This window comes from Lissotriton vulgaris, chromosome 1_1 (assembly GCF_964263255.1).
Source record: "Lissotriton vulgaris chromosome 1_1, aLisVul1.2, whole genome shotgun sequence".
In the NCBI taxonomy this organism is placed as follows: domain Eukaryota; kingdom Metazoa; phylum Chordata; class Amphibia; order Caudata; family Salamandridae; genus Lissotriton; species Lissotriton vulgaris.
In genome coordinates this window covers 89,245,590-89,267,134 of record NC_141685.1, presented here as the reverse complement: position 1 = coordinate 89,267,134, position 21,545 = coordinate 89,245,590, and the positions used below count along the sequence as shown (strand labels likewise).

Genomic DNA, 21,545 nt, shown 5'->3' with positions numbered 1-21,545 from the left:
AGGGTTAACCCGGAGAGCTGCAGCTCACATTCTCCTGCTTCAGAGGTAAATGCCATGCGCTGCGAGGGTTAACCCGGAGAGCTGCAGCTCACATTCTCCTGCTTCAGAGGTAAATGTCATGCGCTGTGAGGGTAACACGGAGAGCTGCATGACATTTACTTCCGCATTCATTGCAATTATATGGTTTTTCTCCTGTGTGTGTTTTTTGATGATACATAAATCCTGAAGCTGAACTAAAACTACTTCCACATTGACTGCAATGGTATGGTTTTTCTCCAGTGTGTGTTTGTTGATGAAACTTTAATGTTGATGAGTTACTAAAACTACTTCCACATTCACTGCAATGATAACGTTTTTCCCCTGTGTGTGTTCTCTGATGGAGTTTTAGGTCTGACAAATATATAAAGCTCTTTCCACATTCATTGCACTCGAACAGGTTTTCCCCAACGTGTGTTCCCTGACGCCGTTTTAGGTGTGCAGATTGACTAAAGCTACTTCCACATTCACTGCAATGGTATGGTTTTTCTCCAGTGTGAGTTTGTGATGTAACTTTAATATTGATGAGTTACTAAAACGAATTCCACATTCACTGCAATGATATGGTTTTTCCCCTGTGTGTGTTCTCTGAAGGAGTTTTAGGTCTGATAAATATATAAAGCTCTTCCCACATTCATTGCACTTGAACAGGTTTTCCCCCGTGTGTGTTCCCTTATGCCGTTTTAGGTGTGCAGGTTGACTAAAGCTCTGCACACATTCACTTCAATGGTATGGCTTTTCCCCTGTGTGTGTTAGCTGAAGCCATTTTAGGCTTGGTAAATATATAAAGCTCTTCCACATTCACTGCAAGTGCATGTTTTTTCTTTCTTGGTTAGTGTCTCCGAGTTAGAAATTTATTTTTCTACATCTCTTGACTGTGCTTCCTGAAGGGCCAACATGACTGGTAAAGCACTTGTGTTATTCTCTCACACCCTGTGTGTGTGTGGTATTTTGCACACTTACTTTCCGATTAAACACGAGAGTGCAAAGTTCACCAAATACTCGCCACCCTCATAACGTGTATAAGGCTTCTTCGTGGGCGATTTTGTCTTTAGAGTGGATAATGGTTCTGCAAGCTTGGGAGTAAAGATCCATCGTCCTTCTGGGAGGTGCACACTGGGACAGTGCTCTGTATTTTATATAGCAGGACCCCCATTTCTTTTAACTTTCAGTTAACTGTGCTTTTTTGCTGGTTGCTTTGGAATGGTCTGAAAGAGTTTAAAATACACCTCCAGCACTGAATGGTGGTCTAATATCACTTTAGGAAGTTGAACACTGCTGTAACAACCTCATGATCAGAGCTGGTATTGGATATGTTTACACAAGAAGTGGTTGATCAGTGTTGTCTTAATTTTATAGAGGTAATTTCTTCATCTTGAGGCACAGAGGTGCACATCTGAGACTCGTAGAACCACCTAATTTTCTTTGACGGTACTTCCAAGATCTGTCAATTTATGTTCAGGTACCGCTGTCTCTGTCAGCACTTATGTTTTCCTGAATACTGGAACTCAATATTTCAGACTTTGCTTTTGCAGATTTACAGTATTATCTTCATTATTCTTATACATTTTGTACAATCAAGGATTGTTTTCTGTTGTATGTAAAGAGATTTAAATTACATGAAAAATACAGGAATGTGCATACACAATTTTTAATTGATTAAAAAAACATCTTGTTTATTACTATTGTTGAAAATTATGAAGGCATATTTAACCATACACAGATATTTACATAAAAATTCCTTGGAACATGCCACATCTTATTTATTTCAGCAAAGGTGTTCGTGACTCGCTGTTATCTCAAGGCATGATCATGAGGGCCTTTTGTGTGCTGACTGTGTTTGGGGCCCTTGTGGCGTTAAGGGGCTTTATCTGGGCCTTGTAGCCCTGCATCATATATTGAGCCCCCGATATAAGGTGCCTGTCCAATCTAAAATGGCGGCGCCTCTAAGACTATCGGAATCTAGATATCATCATAGGACTCGGCATGTCCTTCCTAAGGACATGAAAAAAGGACAATTATTTTCTATAGCTTCTGAGTGTTTCCAAGATGGCAGCCATCTTAGAATGATGTTGTTTACTAATTCTGCTTGGCTTCCCAGACTAGCTCAGTCCATCGAATTTTCAAGTGCATCTCTACTCACCTCTCAGCACCTCATCCTAGGCCACTGTTCACCTCATCCCCCCTATCCCTCTAATCCGGATTCTATCTTCCTAACTGCATTTTCTAGTTTGCCGTAATGTATTCCAACTTCCCTTTCTTATATTCACAGTTGGGCCCTCTCTTCAGGATTTGCTGCTTTACACATAGTAATTGCATGCATATTATGCTGGGAAGCCCAAAACAGAAAGGGACCTGGACCTGGGGAACCCGGTTTCAGTCTCGGTAATGTCGCCATAACCTCCTGTGATTCTGGGCAAATCACTTAATCCCCTCGTGCCTAACAAAATGAATGTGTGTCCTTGTGTAACGTAACTGGTGCTATGTAAAGCGCTCTGATACCCGTTTCAATTTGGGTCTAGTTCGCGCTATATAAAACTCTGCAACAAAAAAAAAAGTACCTTCTCTCTAGATATCTTCTGTCATGATTCTGCTGTTTAATGGGCTGCCTTTGTAGAACAGTCATGAAACTTTTCTCCACCCACCCCATGGTTTGCCCCATGCCTTCCTTCTTTCATCTGATCATACCTCCTTCCCCGCACCTCCACTCAGCCCCCCCCCCCCACATGTGAGCATTTACTACCAAGGTCCCTCCCCTTGTTCAACTCTAGAAATGTGGTGCCCTTAGCCATGGATTCCCTTTCTCGAAGATCACTAGACTCCAAACTGGTTCCAGAAGGGAATAATTCCTACACTATCATATACCCCCCTAAACTATCTAAAAAGATGTTCGAGAAATTAAAAAACAGGCTTCTCAAATTTCACCCAGAAACCCTTATCTCCGTCTCCTACATGTGCACGAATAAAGGAGCTACCATAAGTGACCTTATCTTCTAGACTAAAATACCAGATAACTGGAGGAAAGCCCGTTGCTCTCTGCTCCGGATTACTGCATCCACTAAACCCCCAACGGTCTCAGATTCTTGGTAACTCCCTGTATCAGTTGTCAAGCAGAGACAACCATCCCCCGTTATAATAATGGGATTATCTTCATCCAAGCATCTGAGTGCAATTTAGAATCACTTGATGACATTTTCCTCACTCATGAAACTCTCCGTGACGACGAAAGTTATAATGGAATTCATATTAAGACGGTTGGAATATCTGTAACCATTGTGATGGAGTAACCCGTCCGCCGAGATCGAAATCAGGCCCTAAATGTTTCAACTTCTCTGTCTCCTCGGATTTGCTTGAATGATGATGGAAATGAGCATCATTTATTCTATATTAGAGCTTCAGAGGTAAATGTCATGCGCTGTGAGGGTTAACCCGGAGAGCTGCAGCTCACATTCTCCTGCTTCACAGGTAAATGTCTTGCGCTGTGAGGGTTAACCCGGAGAGCTGCAGCTCACATTCTCCTGCTTCAGTGGTAAATGTCATCCACTGCGAGGGTTAACCTGGAGCTGCAGCTCACATTCTCCTGCTTCAGAGGTAAATTTCATGCACTGCGAGGCTTAACCCAGAGAGCTGCAGCTCACATTCTCCTGCTTCAGAGGTAAATGTCAGAACTGCAAGGGTTAACCCAGAAAGCTACAGCTCACATTCTCCTGCTTTCACTTCTGCTTTTCTACACAGTTCTCTGGCCACTGTCACAGAACCATTAATGATGCATAAAATGACCAAAACCACAGCCAGCTCTGAAGAATCTTCATTTTGTGCTTGTTAAATTGTTTTGAGTGTGTTAGGTTTATAAGTTTTATCATTAATCTCCAGAATTAGCTAAAAATACACTTGTTAGTCCAAGCATTGTTCATGGTGTTGATTTTACTGGCAGCATGGTCAGGTGTGCTTGGATTTCTTTCGTTATATCTCTCTCACAGAATAAAAACCAACAATGTTTCTTTACTTTTAGTCCACTTTGTGCTAGTCTCCTAATGGGTATTCTGATAATTCATGTTTTGCCTAGCTGTGGGGAAATAAACAATAGCAGAGAATAGGCACTTTTATAATTTTTCAAATACATGTATTTTTCTTCTTTCCTACTAGTTCAGTTTTCTATCCCCTGCTTTTTATCAGCTTGTATTTGAATGTCCTGCATTGTTATAATTTTATCAGTTTCTATAATTCCTTCATCTTACAATAACTGCACTTTTTAGCTTCAGTGCACACGCACGGATGGGTCAGTATTATTGGTGATGTAATTAAATTATTACCAAATTCATTCAGTTCTATGTTTATTTCTATGTTGGTTCAGGGATGGTGGTGTGCTCGCTGATGTCTTTGTAGGTTTGCAGATTAACTGAAGCTCTTCACACATTCACTGCACTGGCTTTTCTCCTGTGTGTGTTCACTGATGTTGATGTAGTTCTGATAAGCTAACAAAATCTCTTGACACAATCACTGCACTGGAATGGTTTTTCCCCAGAGTGTGTTTTCTGATGCCGCTTTAGGTACGATAATTTACAAAAGCTCTTCAGACATTCACTGCAATGGTATGGTTTTTCCCCTGTGTGTGTTTGTTTATGCTACATTAATCCTGCAGAGGAACTAAAACTACTTCAGCATTCACGGCAATGATGTGGTTTTTCCCTGTGTGTGTTCTCTGGTGCTTTTTTAGGTGTGATAATTGACTAAAGCTCTTCAGACATTCACTGCAATGATATGGTTTTTCGCCAGTGTGTGTTCGATTATGTTGTTTTAGCTCTGCAGATTGAATAAAGCTCTTCCCACAGTTACTACACTTGAATGGCTTTTCCCCTGTGTGTGTTCGCTGATGACGTCTGAGGTGAGATGATTCCGTAAAACTACTTCCACATTCACTGCAATGGTATGGTTTTTCCCCAGTGTGTGTTCGCTGATGTTTCCTTAATGTTGAAGATTCACTAAAGCTACTTCCACATTCACTGCAGTGGTATGGTTTTTCCCCGGTGTGTGTTTTCTGATGCTGTTTTAGGTGATATGATTGACAAAAGCTCTTCACACATTCACTGCACTTGTATGGTTTTTCCCCTGTGTGATTTCTCTGATGGTATTTTAAGTTTGTTAATTGACTAAAGCTCTTCATACATTCACTGCACTTAAATGGTTTTTCCCCTGTGTGTGTTCGCTGATGATTCCTTAATGTTACCGAATCCCTAAAACTACTTCCGCATTCATTGCAATGATATGGTTTTTCCCCTGTGTGTGTTTTTTGATGATACATAAATCCTGAAGCTGAACTAAAACTACTTCCACATTCACTGCAATGGTATGGTTTTTCTCCAGTGTGTGTATGTTGATGAAACTTTAATGTTGATGAATTACTAAAACTACTTCCACATTCACTGCAGTGATATGGTTTTTCCCCTGTGTGTGTTCTCTGATGGAGTTTTAGGTGTGCAGATTGATTAAAGCTACTTCCACATTCACTGCAATGGTATGGTTTTTCTCCAGTGTGTGTTCGTTGATGTAACTTTAATGTTGATGAGTTACTAAAACTACTTCCACATTCACTGCAATGATATGGTTTTTCCCCTGTGTGTGTTCTCTGATGGAGTTGTAGGTGTGCAGATTGATTAAAGCTACTTCCACATTCACTGCAATGGTATGGTTTTTCTCCAGTGTGTGTTCGTTGATGTAACTTTAATGCTGATGAGTTACTAAAACTACTTCCACATTCACTGCAATGATATGGTTTTTCCCCTGTGTGTGTTCTCTGATGGAGTTTTAGGTGTGCTAATTGACAAAAGCTCTTCACACATTCACTGCAATGATATGATTTTTCTCCAGTGTGTATTTTCTGATGGAGTTTTAGGTCTGATAAATACATAAAGCTCTTCCCACATTCATTGCACTTGAACAGGTTTTCCCCCGCGTGTGTTCCCTTATGCCGTTTTAGGTGTGCAGGTTGACTAAAGCTCTTCACACATTCACTGCAATGGTATGGCTTTTCCCCTGTGTGTGTTAGCTGATGCCATTTTAGGCTTGGTAAATATATAAAGCTCTTCCCACATTCACTGCACTTGAATGGCTTTTCACCTGTGTGTGTGCGCTGGTGACTCCTGAGTTTAGACGATTCAGTAAAACTACTTCCACATTCACTGCAAGCGTATGTTTTTTCTTTCTTGGTTAGTGTCTCTGAGTCGGGTATGTATTTTTCTACATCTCTTGACTGTACTTCCTGAAGGGCCAACATGACTGGTAAAGCACTTGTGCTATTCTCTCACACCCTGTATGTGTGTGGTATTTTGCACACTTACTTTCCGATTAAACACTAGAGTGCAAAGTTCACCAAATACTTGCCACCCTCATAACGTGTATACTGCTTCTTCGTGGGCGATTGTGTCTTTAGAGTGGATAATGGTTCTGCAAGCTTGGGAGTAAAGATCCATCGTCCTTCTGGGAGGTGCACACTGGGACAGTGCTCTGTATTTTATATAGCAGAATCCCCATTTCTTTTAACTTTCAGTTAACTGTGCTTTTTGCTAGTTGCTTTGGAATGGTCTGAAAGAGTTTAAAATACACCTCTATCATTGAATGGTGGTCTAATATCACTTTAGGAAGTTGAACACTGCTGTAACCACCTCATGATCAGAGCTGGTATTGGACATGTTTACACAAGAAGTGGTTGATCAGTGTTGTCTTAATTTTATAGAGGTCATTTCTTCATCTTGAGGCTCAGAGGTGCACATCTGAGACTCGTAGAACCACCTAATTTTCCTTGACGGTACTTCCAAGATCTGTCAGTTTATGTTCAGGTACCGCTGTCTCTGTTGGCACTTATGTTTTCCTGAATACTGGAACTCAATATTTCAGACTTTGCTTTTGCAGATTTACAGTATTATCTTCATTATTCTTAAACATTTTGTACAATCAAGGATTGTTTTCTGTTGGATGGAAAGAGATTTAAATTACTTACATGAAAAATACAGGCATGTGCATACACAAATTTTAATTGATTAAAAAACCATCTTGCTTATTACTATTGTTAAAAATTATGAAGGCATATTTAACCATACACAGATATTTACATATAAATTCCTTTGAACATGCCACATCTTATTTATTTCAGCAAAGGTGTTCGTGACTTAGTAAAAAAAAGTACGCTCGCATTGCACTCATACACTAGTTACAGTTTTAGGTAGATGCATATGGTCAAGGTTTTGTCAAAACAAGAACAAGTCTTGGAGTAAGAGATGGATCAGGAAGACTCAAGACAGTAGGATAGACATCAGGATGTTGTGCCATACATCAAATATTATTGTTCATGGAGGTGCCTGTTTTCATCCACTACTAACGCTTTTTTCAGGAGAATTCCCCTAGCTGTTTTCTCAAGGCATGATCATGAGGGCCTTTTGTGTGTTGATTGTGTTTGGGGCCCTTTTGGCATTAAGGGGCTTTATCTGGGCCTTGTAGCCCTGCATCATGTATTGAGCCCTCCCGTATAAGGTGCCTGTCCAATCTAAAATGGACTCTCGGAATCTAGATATCATCATAGGACTCGGCATGTCCTTCCTAAGGACATAAAAAAAGGACTATCATGTTCTATAGCTTCTGAGTGTTTCCAAGATGGCAGCCATCTTAGAATGATGTTGTTTACTAATTCTGCTTGGCTTCCCAGACTGGCTCAGTCTATCGAATTTCCAAGTGCATCTCTACTCACCTCTCAGCCCCTCATCCTAGGCCACTGTTCACCTCATCCCCCCTGTCCCTCTAATCCAGATTCTATCTTCCTAATTGCATATTCTAGTTTGCCGTAATGTATTCCAACTTCCCTTTCTTATATTCACAGTTGGGCCCTCTCTTCAGGATTTGCTGTTTTACACATAGTAATCGCATGCATATAATGCTGGGAAGCCCAAAACAGAAAGAGTACCTTCTTCTCTCTAGATATCTTCTGTCATGATTCTGCTGTTTCATGGGCTGCCTTTGTAGAACAGAGTCATGAAACTTTCCTCCAACCACCCCATGGTTTGCCCGATCCCTTCCTTCTTTCATCTGATCATACCCCCTTCCCCTCAGCTCCCCCCACATGTGAGCATTTAGTATCAAGGTCCCTCCCCTTGTTCAACTCTAGAAATGTGGTGCCCTTAGCCATGGATTCCCTTTCTCGAAGATCACTAAGACTGCAAACTGGTTCCATAAGGCAGTAATTCCTACACTATCATGTACTCCCCTAAACTATCTAAAAGCATGTTCAAGAAATTAAAAAACAGGCTTCTCAAATTTTACCCAAAAACCCTTATCTCCGTCTCCTACATATGCACGAATAAAGGAGCTACCATAAGTGACCTTATCTTCTAGACTAAAAGACCAGAAAACTGGAGGAAAGCCCGTTGCTCTCTGCTCCGGATTACTGCATCCACTAAAACCCCCAACCATCTCAGATTCTTGGTAACTCCCTGTATCGGTTGTCAAGCAGAGACAACCATCTCCCTTTACAATAATGGGATTATCTTCATCCAAGCATCTGAGTGCAACTGAGAATCACTTGATGACATTTATCTCACTCATGAAACTCTCAGTGACGAAGAAAGTTTCCTCTGTGACCCAAGCTCATCCTAGCCATTCCACAGCTACCTCGTTCTGTATCCTCCTCTCCCACCACTGCTTGTATTAATTTGATTTTGATTTGATTTTGAGATTTATAAAGCGCACAATTGGCCATGGGCGTCTTGGCACTATGTGACATAGCAGACCAGTTAGCTTCCATTTGGGGTTAAAAACTTGTAGAGAACAACCAAGTTTTTATCTCTTTTCTAAAAGAGAGCAATGAGGGGCTGTTTCTAATTGACATTGGGAGCAAGTTCAAAATCCTGGCTGCATGCATTTTGAAAGTTCTCCCACCCCACTGAACCTGATTAAATCTAGGCACCTGAATCATTTTTTGATGGCTGGATCTCAAGGATCTGGAGGGCTCGTACCATTTCAATTTATGTTTCAGGAACTGACAACCAGTTCCATGAAGGGCTTTATATGCCAGACACAGGGATTTGAATTGAACTCTTTTACCAATTGGCAGCCAGTGAAGACTTTCAATCTGTGCCCTACTGGTTCAAACTTTGGAATCTCTAGCACCAGCCTGGCTGCTGCATTTTGTAGACGTAATGTTGCTAGCTGCTTGGCCTGAATCCCCGCATAAAGTGTGTTTCCAAAGTCCAACCTAGACTGCGCCAGTGCTGTAACCACTGTCTTGCGCGAATCTTGGAGAATGAATGGTAAGAGTTTTCTGATTGTTTTAAGAATGTACCAGATGGAGGAGCCTAACTTGTTCGTTTGTGCCTCATATGTGAGCTTATCGTCCAGGAGGACTCCCAGATTTCTGACTTTGTTAACTGGGGGGGGGGGGGGGACGTTGGCCCAAGCTGTCCGGCCACCGTTCCTGAGACCAGGCTTGCATGTCTGTCCCCATCAGCATTACTTCACTTTTATTTCCATTTAGTTTCAAGCAGTTGCCCTGCATCCACTTGAAAATGTGTTCCATGCATTTCTTAAATTTCTCGGCCGTCTCTTTAATGTTATTAGTGATAGACACCACGATTTGTGTGTCGTCGGCGTAAGAGACTGGGGTACAGCCGTAATCCCTTATTATTGCCGCCAGGGGTACCACATAAAAGTTGAATAGAGTGGGACTTAGTGACGACCCCTGGGGAACACCGCACGGGGAACTGAAAGGTTTGGATTTTGCCTCTGCCTGCTCCACCATGAACGTCCTGTTTGATAGGTAGGAGGCTATTAGAGTTTGAGCTGACTCATCTCTGAGGCAACAGAGTAGGATATTGTGGTTCACTGTGTAAAAGGCCGCCGAGAGATCTAATAGAATCAAGGCGGCCTTTCCTCTGGCATCCAGTATACTCCACCCCTTCTCCTCCTTCCTATCTATCTTCATCAGATTACCCAATAGCATTCATTCATCATTACCCTTGCAGCTTGTTTCAACCGACATTCTTTGTCATAATAGTCTGAGCCCTCATCACACCCCTAGAGCAGCGACCACTTAAATACACTGACTCAATACTAACACCTTCACCTCAAATCTGCCCCTTACCTCTAAACATGCCCCGCTGTCACCACTGGTGCGTCTGTGCCACCCTTTCTGGACCAAACCATGACACTTGCTATCTTGGAACCCCCTAACTTGACCAATAACATGGCACCTATCTACTTATCAATCACTTTATGAGTCCCACACCCCCACTCCTCAATCATGACTCCATCTCTATTCCCCCCTCCCCTGGTCTCTAAACTCAGCTGCTCCCTAATGCCATAAACCGGAGTACTGTCTCTCCTGGCCCCCTGACCCATATCACGACCTCCTGTTCTCGCTTTACTAATGACGCCAAACTCACTGAGATCTCTCAGGAACCTCAACTTAAGGCTGAGGTTCGGAGCCTAATATCCCTCACCTCTGAGCTCGCTAATTGTTGGTGTCCCACCAGGCCGATGGGTAAGAGTAGACACTCCCTTTAATAATCCAATACCAATCACGTTAGACGGATGTCACCCCGCACATCCAATGGGATATCAGCAATCTCAACGTCTCCTCATTTGAGCTGGAAGACAATTCCCTACCCCCACGCCTCCATCCGACCCATCAGGATGAAAGATTCTCAATTGGACAACAATGTTTACTCCCTCCTCCTTCAGTCGAATCCACATAGACATCCTAGACCCAATCCCAGAGCAGTTAACAATTCCAACTTCAAGCAAATTCCCATCACTCAGGCTACCTTCTCTGTCGCCATATCCCACCTGAAATGTATACCACTCAATTTCATATCGGCGTCAAATCAAGCGGTGGATATTGCTGACCTTATCCTTACTCATGATCTTGACCTTATAGTCCTGAAAGAAACTTGGCTAAATGACTCCTCCACACCAACGCTCAACATTCTAGGACCGCCCAGCTACGACATCATCAGATTAGATAGACCTAACAGACCTGGTGGAGGTAAACCCTGTACTCGCTGCAATAATCTCTGTGTGAAGCGAGCACAAAACGTTACTCTCATCTCGTGTGAATATCTAGGCATCGATATCCTGAGTAAAGATAGGCCTCGATACAAACTGCATGCATTTTACCACCCTCCAGGAGATAACCTCCCATCCATTGAACAAATTATAGAAATCATCACAACTCCGGTGTATACTGCGCCAAAATCTTCCTTGGTGACTTCAACATCTACTGGAATGACCCAAAGAACCAATCAGTGATTAGCCTAAAAACCTTCCGAGCTGACATAAACTTGATCCAAATATGCAAAAGACCAGCCCACAACCTGGGAGCGACCTTGGATCTAATTATCTCTAAAGCTCATTCCATTCAACTTGGAGGGGTGTGGAATTTTCTAAATAATCTACTTGTCCAAGGGACAAAATGCCACTGAGATCTACATGTCCTGTAAAATTCACTTGTCCCACCTACTCCCGTCCATGCATCAAACATAAGGGCTGACAGAAAAACGTTTAATATATTTTGTTTTATTCGTAAACCATTAAATGATTTGCAATAATAATGCTAAGTAAAACTTGACAAGCAATATTATCCCTTTTATCCAAACATATTGAAATTGTATAGAAATGCAAGTTACAACAATAAATGATCTTGCATAGCAGGCTGCTCTAAGACTCATATATTAGCAATACTTCAGTAATTATGATAGATGTGGCCTTTTATGTCCACACACATGCTTTGTGCCTCCTGTTGTAAGCCAGAGATCAATAGCTCTGCTGGGGTCATAATCCTCAAAGTTGGTTCCTTCTACTTTAAGAAGCATTAAGTCTTGGAGAACATCTTGATTTAACCGTGTTCTTAGTGGGTTCTTAATGATATTCATTGCAGAAAACACACGTTCAGCTTCTGCTGTAGATACGCTGAATGTGAACATCATTTCCACAAGCTTTAATATATTAGTCAACGAGGAAGGTTTTGTTGCTAGCAGGGTGGAGTATGCAGGCAATACAGGAATGCCTTTGGTCTGAAAGCTTTTCATATGGGTTTTAAGTCCACAAAACTCCTCCACAATTGCCAACCTTTCGTCTGTGCTGAAAAGTACCTCAAAATGTTGTACAATTCCCTCAATATCAGAGAGTCCATATGTATAGAGTTCCTCTCTACTTTCTGGCCACAGTGTATAATCAAATGCCTGAAAACCTTGAACCGGCATGCAATTAAAATTTTCAAACCGCTTATCAATGTACTCAACCATACTGTCAATGATTTCACTGTCACTTTGGATTGTTGCTGCTGGTGGGCAGTGTCCAGATAACTTTATTTCCCAGCCATCAGTAGAAATGTCTCCAAACTTCTTTTCTTCCGGGTGGTACAGTTTTTTAAACTGCTGCATGTATTCACCCGTCTCACTTTTTAGGCCTACTAGGGTCAACGCACACCTCTCTACAGCAGGTGGAACATGCAATAAAAGCAGTTCATTAGACTGAAAGAATTCTGAAAGCTGAGACACTGGCTTCAGAACATCTCTCAGACTGTAAAGCTTTTTATAAATTTAAAACTAGTTACAACTGAGAGGTACTTTTTTGCCTTCGCAGCAGAATCATCACTACCAGCTGCAACCTGTCCCAAGTGTAGAACTACTATCTGCAGGTTTTGTTGCATGGCTGCCAAAGCCCTGGTTTTGCTGGATACCCATCTAACCTGTTTAATATTGGTGAAATGTGCAAAGTTTTCATCAATTATTCTTGACATTTCTTTGGCATTTCTTCGCCTCTTAGGACTATACCAATAAAATTTGAAAATCCATTTCAAAGTTTGCTCAAACTGACAAATAGAGGGATGGGATTTTACAGCATCCAGAATCCCAAGCTGAAGCTTGTGGGCTACACAGTGGAACGGCAGAAGAAAAGGAATGTCTTTCTTTATGAGTGCTGCAACCCCTCCCTTAGATCCCATCATAACTGCAGCACCATCGAAATTAACAGCTATTAGGGATGGGCCTGGATGTTCTGTAGACCTCATATCTACTAAATCCAAAGATAACCTTTTGATTCCTTTAACTATACCGTCCAGAACTCCTTGAGCATGTGCATGTTCAAGTGGAACAAGATCTGCAAATAGAGTGTAGGGTTTCCCACCATTGACTACTCTCACTAGCACAGTTTCCTGTTCAGTAATAGCACTATCTGTGCTTCCGTCAGCAATAATGCAGATGAAGCGAGAATTTGAAACTATTTTTTTGATGTCCTGTCGCAGTATATCCGCCTCTTATGAACTCTGCGGCTTTTTCGCAGTTTGCATTATTTTCTCCTATATCGACACCTGCTTTCTTCATAGCCCTACATAAGATGTCCATGTCTGAGAGTGGCTTACCTTGTTTTGCAATTAGATAAGCATTGTTAAACAAGATAGTCAGTTTCTTTCTTTCTGTCTCCTTCAGTTTTTGCAGTGCTTGCATGATGAGGGGCTGCTCTGTAGAGACACTGGAATTTGAGGTACCAGCTATAGGAGTCTAAAACTGCAAGGCGGTTTCTTTCATTTCCTGGCGGTGCCATGAAACACATGTCATATGTGCCTTACTAGTTTCATGAGCTCTGATTGGTTCAATGCGCAATTGGTCACATCCACTTAAGAATGCATTTCTACCTGAACCCGAATAGCTGACTACTATAGAAGGATATTTCTGGCAAATAGTGCAGTGCATTTTTGGTCCTTCTCCCTCTGGACTTTCCTTCAGGGCTAGCCATGGCCAGGATTCCACCCAGTGTGACTGAAAAACTCTTTTTCTTTTTTCAGCAACATACTTTTTGTTCTTAGTTGTGTTAGGATTCTGTGCAGTGGTACTAGGCCCAACCTCAGTTGTTTTTTTTGAGTTTCCTTCTCCTGGGTTTTCTATATCACAGTCTTTACTTTTTTTTTAATCCAAAGCTGAATAAACTTTGTTGGGACATATTTGCCTATCGACTGGACAAAGTGATGGCGTCTGAGACGATACTTAATTCAGTTTTAAACTCACTGTCCAAAAATGTTGAGCTATTTATGGCAACAGACTTTTCACATAAGAGATTGCCTTAAATATTGAATGATACAGGTTTCCTCCTACACTTTTCCAAACTTTTTGAGAACCAAGGGTTGAAGCGGTCTTGTCTGCTGCACTGAACCTCTATGCTGCTGGTACGGTTCGTAGTGATTCTGTTTCCTGACAAGTTGTGAACGCGCTGAATTCTACTCTGGTGCTACACTGGCTGCACTCTAGACCTAGAAGCCAAGAAAAGATTTACACTTAGTGAGAACAAGGATTTGAGCTCTGGAGAAGTACAAAAGGTTATTTAACTCTACCATCCATGTTACCATAAAAAGAATGAAAAACATTTATAACGTGTAAAATTGACAGCTTAAGAAAGATATGGATAAAATAAAGAAAAGAATGAACAGAAAAAAGGAAAGGTAAAAGGAACCAAGGCAAATAGAAAAGAAAGAAAAATTATAAAAAAGGAAGGAAAGACAAAAAAGGGAAGAAAACCAGGAAATGCAAAAGAAATAAGGAAGGCAAAATGGAAAGAAAGAAAATGGAAAGAAAGAGAGTACAGAGAAGTACTTGCTTTTCAAGGAAAGTATCCATGCTCCGAGCAGATGGCCTCTGCCCACAGCAACTTGCACTGTAGGCAGTGCGCATGCACGCGCTTTAAAGTGGTATTTGGTGCTTTGGTGCTTACGTGAATGATGCAGGACATTCTTTTCCTTCACCGTTAGATCAATGTGAATTTTAATATGGCCTGAATACGCTTGCATAAGACCTTGAGTGCTTTCTAATAAAAGAATGGCATGGTTTTTTTTGTGCAGTTTTCTAGCGCGAACTCAACCCGAAGGTATTGGGAGGAGCGCTTTACATGAGTGCCAGTTCACATTACACAAGGACATATTTATTTGTAAAGTAGGCTAGCACTAATAAATTGGCAGCTGCACGAGAAATCAAAGGAGGTGTTATGCAGAGGGGACATTTAGGTTGTAGAGTCAGTGTAGAACTTAAAGCAACTCAAAAACATCAATTTACAGCTTCCTTTAAATGTTAACAACATTAGTTGGACCCAGGGACGGCTTTAGCGCTGGCGGCGTCCTGTGTGACAATGTCTGTTGGCACCCCCAGGCCCCCAACGACCACCGTTGCCACGGATTCCCTCACTAACATCCTTTCACAGTGCCTCTCAACTCTCCATAATTAACATTGTCTCTCAGATTCAGTTAGAGGTTTATAGAACCACTGACTCATACCAGTGTCAGAGCACTTTATACCACGCACACATTGCACAGAGACAATCATAGGTGTGTAAATCATTGTATAGAAATGTTACATCAGACAGTACTACAAGGTGTAGTGTAGGAGTGACAGGTCATCGACCCTGGTATAGGCAACATAGTTAATAGGTCTTATTAAGGAAAGTCCCACATTCAGAATTTAAAACGCACATCATTGTTAAGGGTTCTTTTTCATGATAAGAATTGTTTTCTACCCAAATTAACCCTTTTTGCACAAGATTAGGATAATGAAAGACAGGGCAAAAAAACATGCAGCGCTAACATATACCTTGCAGTTTGCAGCAGCTCTGGGGTGACAGTGAATAGCTCAATGTTCTATATTAGGATTTTGAATTATAAACGACAAATAACAAAAGGAGCTCTTACAGAAGCAGTAACCCACTGACATATTTACATCATATGCTGCACTTCTTATCTGCATGGTACACTTTCTTAGCAGCAGGCAGTTTAACCCTCTGCGCTGCCTTAGGATGAGTCAAACTTTCCACCAGAGAAACCTCGGTCTCTTTCCAGGAAGCCCATTAATCACGAGACTTTTCTTGACGTTTAAATTGATGTCTGGAAGTTGCTGGAGACCAGGAACAAGGCAGCAAGTGCTAAAATGATCGGAAGGCGAAATGAAGTGGCGCTCAACTGTGTCACTGCACTCTCATAAACAAGAGTCTAGCAGTTGGGTGGGACTTTATGTGTATTTAACTATTTTAATGATACAGGCTGGCCTATCTTAACTCCGCAACGCTCACAGACTATGCCAAAAGCCACGCTAATACAAGACAACGACTATCCCATCAAACTTATAACCTACAGCAACGGAAAACCACCCAGTCAGCAATCCTTAACTTGCTCGCACGCAGTCTCCGCAAGCTGCAGCTTCTTTTGTGCATTCTTTTACCTAACATTAATAAAAGGGAACATGCTTAATTCGATAGGGTAGCGCTGTTCTCCTTTCTAATTTTGGTACTATATTTTTATCCTCCCAACGTCCTCCTGAAAGGGGGCTTGGCAGTGGCTCACTAACGGATTTTGTCAGAGCAATCATTAATTCACATTAAGGCTTGAGACCATTTGCAGCCTGTTAAATACTGTCTCCAGGCCGATCGATCGGCAGTCCCTGTCTGAGCCCCTTTGTCAGGCTCGGGGTCGAGTTTCATTTTATGTCGGACCCCTCGTCCTGCAGCTTCAAATAAGAACTGGTGCCCCTGCTGCTGTGACAGACTGTGTAATGTTACGAGGCTTATGGCTGCAGAAAGCGCGATTTATGCTGTCTCTGTCACGCTCCAAAGCAGCGATGAGAGCCCGCGCTTTACTGGGCTCTCTGCTTCAGCACTATTAGAACGTGATTGAGACCGCATAAAACACGGGGCACAGTGCTGAAGCAGATTTCAAATTTCAGAGCGATCCTCCAGCTTAGCTGTGTCAAATATAACACTTTGGAACACTATGGCAGGCTCACTATGGCAGCGCTTATTTTTATTAATTTTATCTTGATGTGTGTTTCCTTGCCGCGGCCACAAACTACACTTTGCTGAGGCCGGTTGACGTTTCACTCCCTCAGCCAATCACTGCACAGAGCCCAGCTGCTAGCGAATCAGAGGCCTCCAAAGGCTCCCGTCAAGCTGTTCTGATTGGCTGTGAGCCCCAGGGTGCACGCAGCCAGTTTTATTAATGTGATTTAATGTCTACTAGTCCGTCGGACAAAATAGACATTAAATCTTCTTGCCCTTAGATAAAAACAGCCCGGCTCGGGCGTCGGGCGATATGATTCCCCCACTTGAATCCATCATTCCATGTGACAGGAGAGACCACCACAACATCACTTTGCTCATCACTGAATCACTGTCCTAAAAAAGGGTTCAAATAAAAAAAACAGACACTGGAAAAGGAACCCTCGAAACATAAACCTGAATGAACTGACATCTATCAGCAATTACATCCTAGCCCCTCCCAAGGACATGTCAGATGTCCAGGACCTTACTGAACATTACACTAATTCAATAACAAACATTCCAGACTCTATGGCACCCACCAACTAAAAAGAGTATCCACCAAAGACTCAGAGCCTTGGTACAATGGTAGTCTAAACGCTGAAAGATGCAATCTAAGATTGGCTGAATGGTCATGGAGATTCTCCTCCTCCCTTGAACACCTCCAGTACCTGAGGTCTCTAAGAATCATTTACAACAAACGCATACACAGTTCAAAAGCTCAAAAGCAAACCTGCCCCCTCTGACGGGCAGGTCACTGGGGCGGGGACGGGCGTGGTCACCATCTTGGGCTGCTCGGTGGTTGGCAGGCCAGCTCCTCTGTCCCTCCCCCCCTGGCAATTTCCTTCGGACTCGGCGAGTCCCGCCCCAGCTCTCACGGACGTCCAGATCTCCCGAGGCTCTGCCGGGAGCAACAACGCTACCTGGTGTGGCGCAACCTTGTGTATTTTAAACTTCAAAGACTGCTTTTAAAAACTTACTTCCTCCTGCTTTGGGGTCGCGCTCTAGACCTCGCGCATCCCTCGCCGCCACTTCTTGACCTTGGCTCCCGCCGTCGGAGCGCCTACGCTGATCGTTCCCTCCCCCCTCTGACGGGCAGGTCAATGGGGCGGGGACGGGCGTGGTCACCATCTTGGGCTGCTCGGTGGTTGGTGGGCCAGCTCCTCTGTCCCTCCCCCCCTGCCACGCCCCTACTACTTCCGGTGGCCTACTTTATGGCACTTCTATCCCGGCCGCGCAGCGGACGAGCGCAGCGGGCGCGACGAAGGCGCGCCGAAGTTGCGCCTAAGTTAAGCCCGTCTGCGCCCGTCCGCGACGCGCCGGGACCAGGGGCCACAGACCCTGCCCCCTCACAGGTATACACATCTGCGCAATTACTCTCCTGCTCTGCTGATGTGCCCCTAGCTCACTCCCTCACGCAGCACCTCACTTCCTTAGGTATTTACGCCTCCCATCCTAGCCGGCCCACTTCTTTTGAGGCCTATCCCTTCCCTGTCCTCCCTGGACTCTATGCACTCTACCACTACACCTTCACCTTCTCACATTGCCTCTGTCTGCCTTCTCAATACTCGCTCCGCAGGCAAGCACCAATTGCAATTATTCAATCTCCTTACCTCAGATTCCCCTGATTTTCTGTTTTTAACAGAAACCTGGTTCTCAGAGGCCTCACTCCCTGATGTCCTGGCCATCCTCCCCGACTCCTACTATGCCCTCCGGGCTGATCGCCCTGACGGCAGGATCGGAGGGGGTGCAGCCATGATTGTTCGGGCCAGTCTCCAATTCCAGCTTCTCCCTCAACCTTCTATAGCTGGAGTGGATTTTTTGGTTGCCCGTTCCACTAATCTTCCTGCCCCTCTGACAGTTGTCCTTGTGTACCGCCCCCCCCTGAGCATGCCTTTGTTTGTGGCCTCCCTGCAGGAACTCCTCGCTACTTTAGTAGTTACCAACTCCTCGGTTCTCCTGCTGGGAGATTTCAATTATTGGCCTGGTGACCCCAGGGAGGACTTGGCGTCCAAGGACTTCACGCCTACCCTCCTGTGCCTTAATCTCTGGTCTCATGTTTCTGCTCCCACCCATATTCTTGGCCATACTCTGGACCAAGTCTGGTCATCTCAGGATATTGTTTCTCCTTCTAGCATTCTTCCCTGCACCTGGTCCGATCACTCTCTTATTAATTTCACAATTAATCTCGGTTCCCTTCACAAGCCCTCCCGCCCCAAGAACGTTTCTGCTCGCAGCTGGAACCGCGTGGACCTCCTCTCCCTCTCTCTTGCCCTTGCATCTTCCCCTCCTGATCTTAATGGTCTTCCTCTCGATCTCCAGGCCACCGCAGTCAGCAATTGGCTAGCTTCTGGATGCGATCAAGTTGCCCCTCTGAAAATAGTCAAGTCTATTCGCCCACACGAGGCCCACAGATGGTTCAACTCTGAACTTAGGGCTTTTAAATTGGAACTCAGACGCTCTGAGCGTTTTTGGCGCCGCAGTTACTGCCCCGATCTTAAGGCCAAATACAAACGTCTCCTCAACAACTATAAAAAAGCCATTCTTGTGTCCAAGACGAAGTACTTCTCTGAGCAGGTAGCATTATCTGCCAATAAATCTAAAGAGATCTTTGCCTTGGTCTCTAATTTGGCTACCTCTGATCGTGCCTGCCCCAAGCTTATTCCCTCCCAGGCCCTCTGCTCTTCTCTAAACGACTTCTTTATCGAGAAGATCGTTAAAATTAAATCCAACATTCCAATCACTCCCTTCTCTCCTCCTCATCCTGCCCCTTTTGTGTTCAATTCCTCCTTTTCTTCCTTCCCACCTATCACCGTGGATTCCTTCTTAGCTTTGCTTATTAAAGTCAAGTCTGGCTCCCCTTCCGATTGTGCCCCTGCTCGCGTTCTGAGAACCCTCTTTACCTCTTGCCCTACCATTCCTCTTTCTCTCCTTAATGCTTCTCTTTCAACTGGCTTGGTCCCTTCTTCATTTAAATCTTCGATTGTTTTTCCCATCCTTAAAAAACCTGGTCTTGACTCTTCTCTCCCTTCCAATTTCCGACCTATTTCTCTTCTTCCCTATCATGCCAAAATTCTTGAAAGTTATGCCACTTCCTGTCTTTCCTCTTACATTGAGCAGAACCATCTCCTTGCTTCCCACCAAGCAGGCTTCCGCTCGGGCCACTCGACCGAGTCAGTGGTGCTTGCGGTTCTCGATGAGTTGAAAGCCAAGGCCGACACTAACTCTCCTCAAGCTTTGGTCCTCCTCGACCTGTCCGCTGCGTTTGACACGGTCGATCATACCATCCTTCTTGACCGTGTCAGCGCAGCGGGCATTCGGGGGCCCGCTCTCTCCTGTATTACGTCCTTTCTCACGGGACGCTCACAAGCTGTTCACCTCCCTGGTTTTTCTGCCCCCCCCCTTCCGGTGTCCTGTGGGTTTCCCCAAGGTTCCTCCCTTTCCCCTCTTCTTTTTAATCTTTATATTCGTCCCCTTATTGTCTCTCTTCTTGATCTGGGGGTCTCTGTGTACAACTACGCAGATGACCTCCAGCTCGTCTTCGATCTTTCCTCTTCTTCTCATTCTTTATCTTTTTTTCGCTCTACTCTGGTTTTCATTTCGGGGTGGATGGGCGCCAATCACCTCAAGCTCAATCCAGACAAGACTGAGCTTGTCTTGACCGGCGGCTCATCCAGCCCTTGGTCCTCTGCTTTCTGGCCCCCTATTTTTGGTCCCCCTCCTACCCCTGTCCCCTCTGTCAAAACGTTGGGCATTAAGGTCAGCCATGACCTGTCTATGCACGGCCAGGTCAGTTCTGTAGTGTCCTCTTGCTTTCTCTCCCTCCGTCTTATTCGAAAAATCTCCCGTTTCTTTTCCCTTGATTCTCTCAAAATTATTATTTCGGCCCTCATCACTTCCCGCCTTGATTATGGAAATAGCTTGTTCGTGGGTATCCCTGCCTACGAAACCCGTCGCCTTCAAGCAATACAAAATCAGGCTGCCCGACTTATTTTTCACTTTCCCAAAACTCACCATATCACTCCTGTCCTCAAATCCCTCCACTGGCTACCTGTTTTGCAGAGATCCCTGTTTAAACTAGGTTGCCTAGTCTTCCGGGCTGTTGATTGCTCTGCTCCGGCGTTCATCACCTCCCTGATCTCCTCCCACACCCCTGCCCGCACCCTCCGTTCATCTTCCTCTGCCCTCCTCACTGTTCCCCGCTTCAGTAAATCACGCACTGGTGGAACCAGATTCTCTGTCCTTGCCCCCCGCTTTTGGAATTCCCTCCCTCTCTCCATGCGTTCTATCCCCATTTTTTCACACTTCCGTAAAGCGCTCAAAACATTCTTGTTTGCCCAGGCCTACCCCGCTTAACTTCCTCGGCCCTGTTTGTTCTGTTCAGTAGAGCTCAGCGCCAGGAAGCCGTTTGGCCACCGTGCGCTCTATAAATACCTTATTCATTCATTCATTCATTCATTCATTCAAACAGCTAACCAATGGCAGGACTCAACCTAAAAAACTGTTTGAACTTGTTAAATTGCAATCTAACAGGAAACCCAACCTGCTTTCCAGGTCTAATCTGCAGCCTACCCGCTAAGAACTTGCCACCTTCTTCCTGGGAAAGATGACAAAATTAAAAGTGACTTAAAGACTGCATTGGATCTCCCCCCGACGCCTTCACATATCAGCCCCCA

The 21,545-nt window shown here is 43.9% G+C and overlaps 1 protein-coding gene, 1 long non-coding RNA gene and 1 pseudogene across 2 annotated transcripts in view; all 3 read right to left on the bottom strand.

The window, feature by feature from the left end:
• The window catches only part of LOC147737496 (uncharacterized), a 234,577-nt gene that overhangs the window by 108,408 nt on the left and 104,624 nt on the right, over positions 1-21,545 (bottom strand). The gene's annotated exons all lie outside the window — the stretch shown is intronic.
• LOC147737498 (uncharacterized) lies at positions 104-2,686 on the bottom strand (annotated as a pseudogene).
• Positions 1,685-6,996, bottom strand: LOC147737497 (uncharacterized). The gene has a single exon (XM_086933185.1). The coding sequence runs from the start codon at positions 6,308-6,310 to the stop codon at positions 4,667-4,669; it is 1,644 nt and encodes a 547-aa protein (XP_086789311.1). The 5' UTR covers positions 6,311-6,996; the 3' UTR covers positions 1,685-4,666.

Bases quoted from the DNA above. Each gene is read 5' to 3' on its own strand.
- LOC147737497 (XM_086933185.1), bottom strand. From the start codon at position 6,310: ATGTTGGCCCTTCAGGAAGTACAGTCAAGAGATGTAGAAAAATACATA.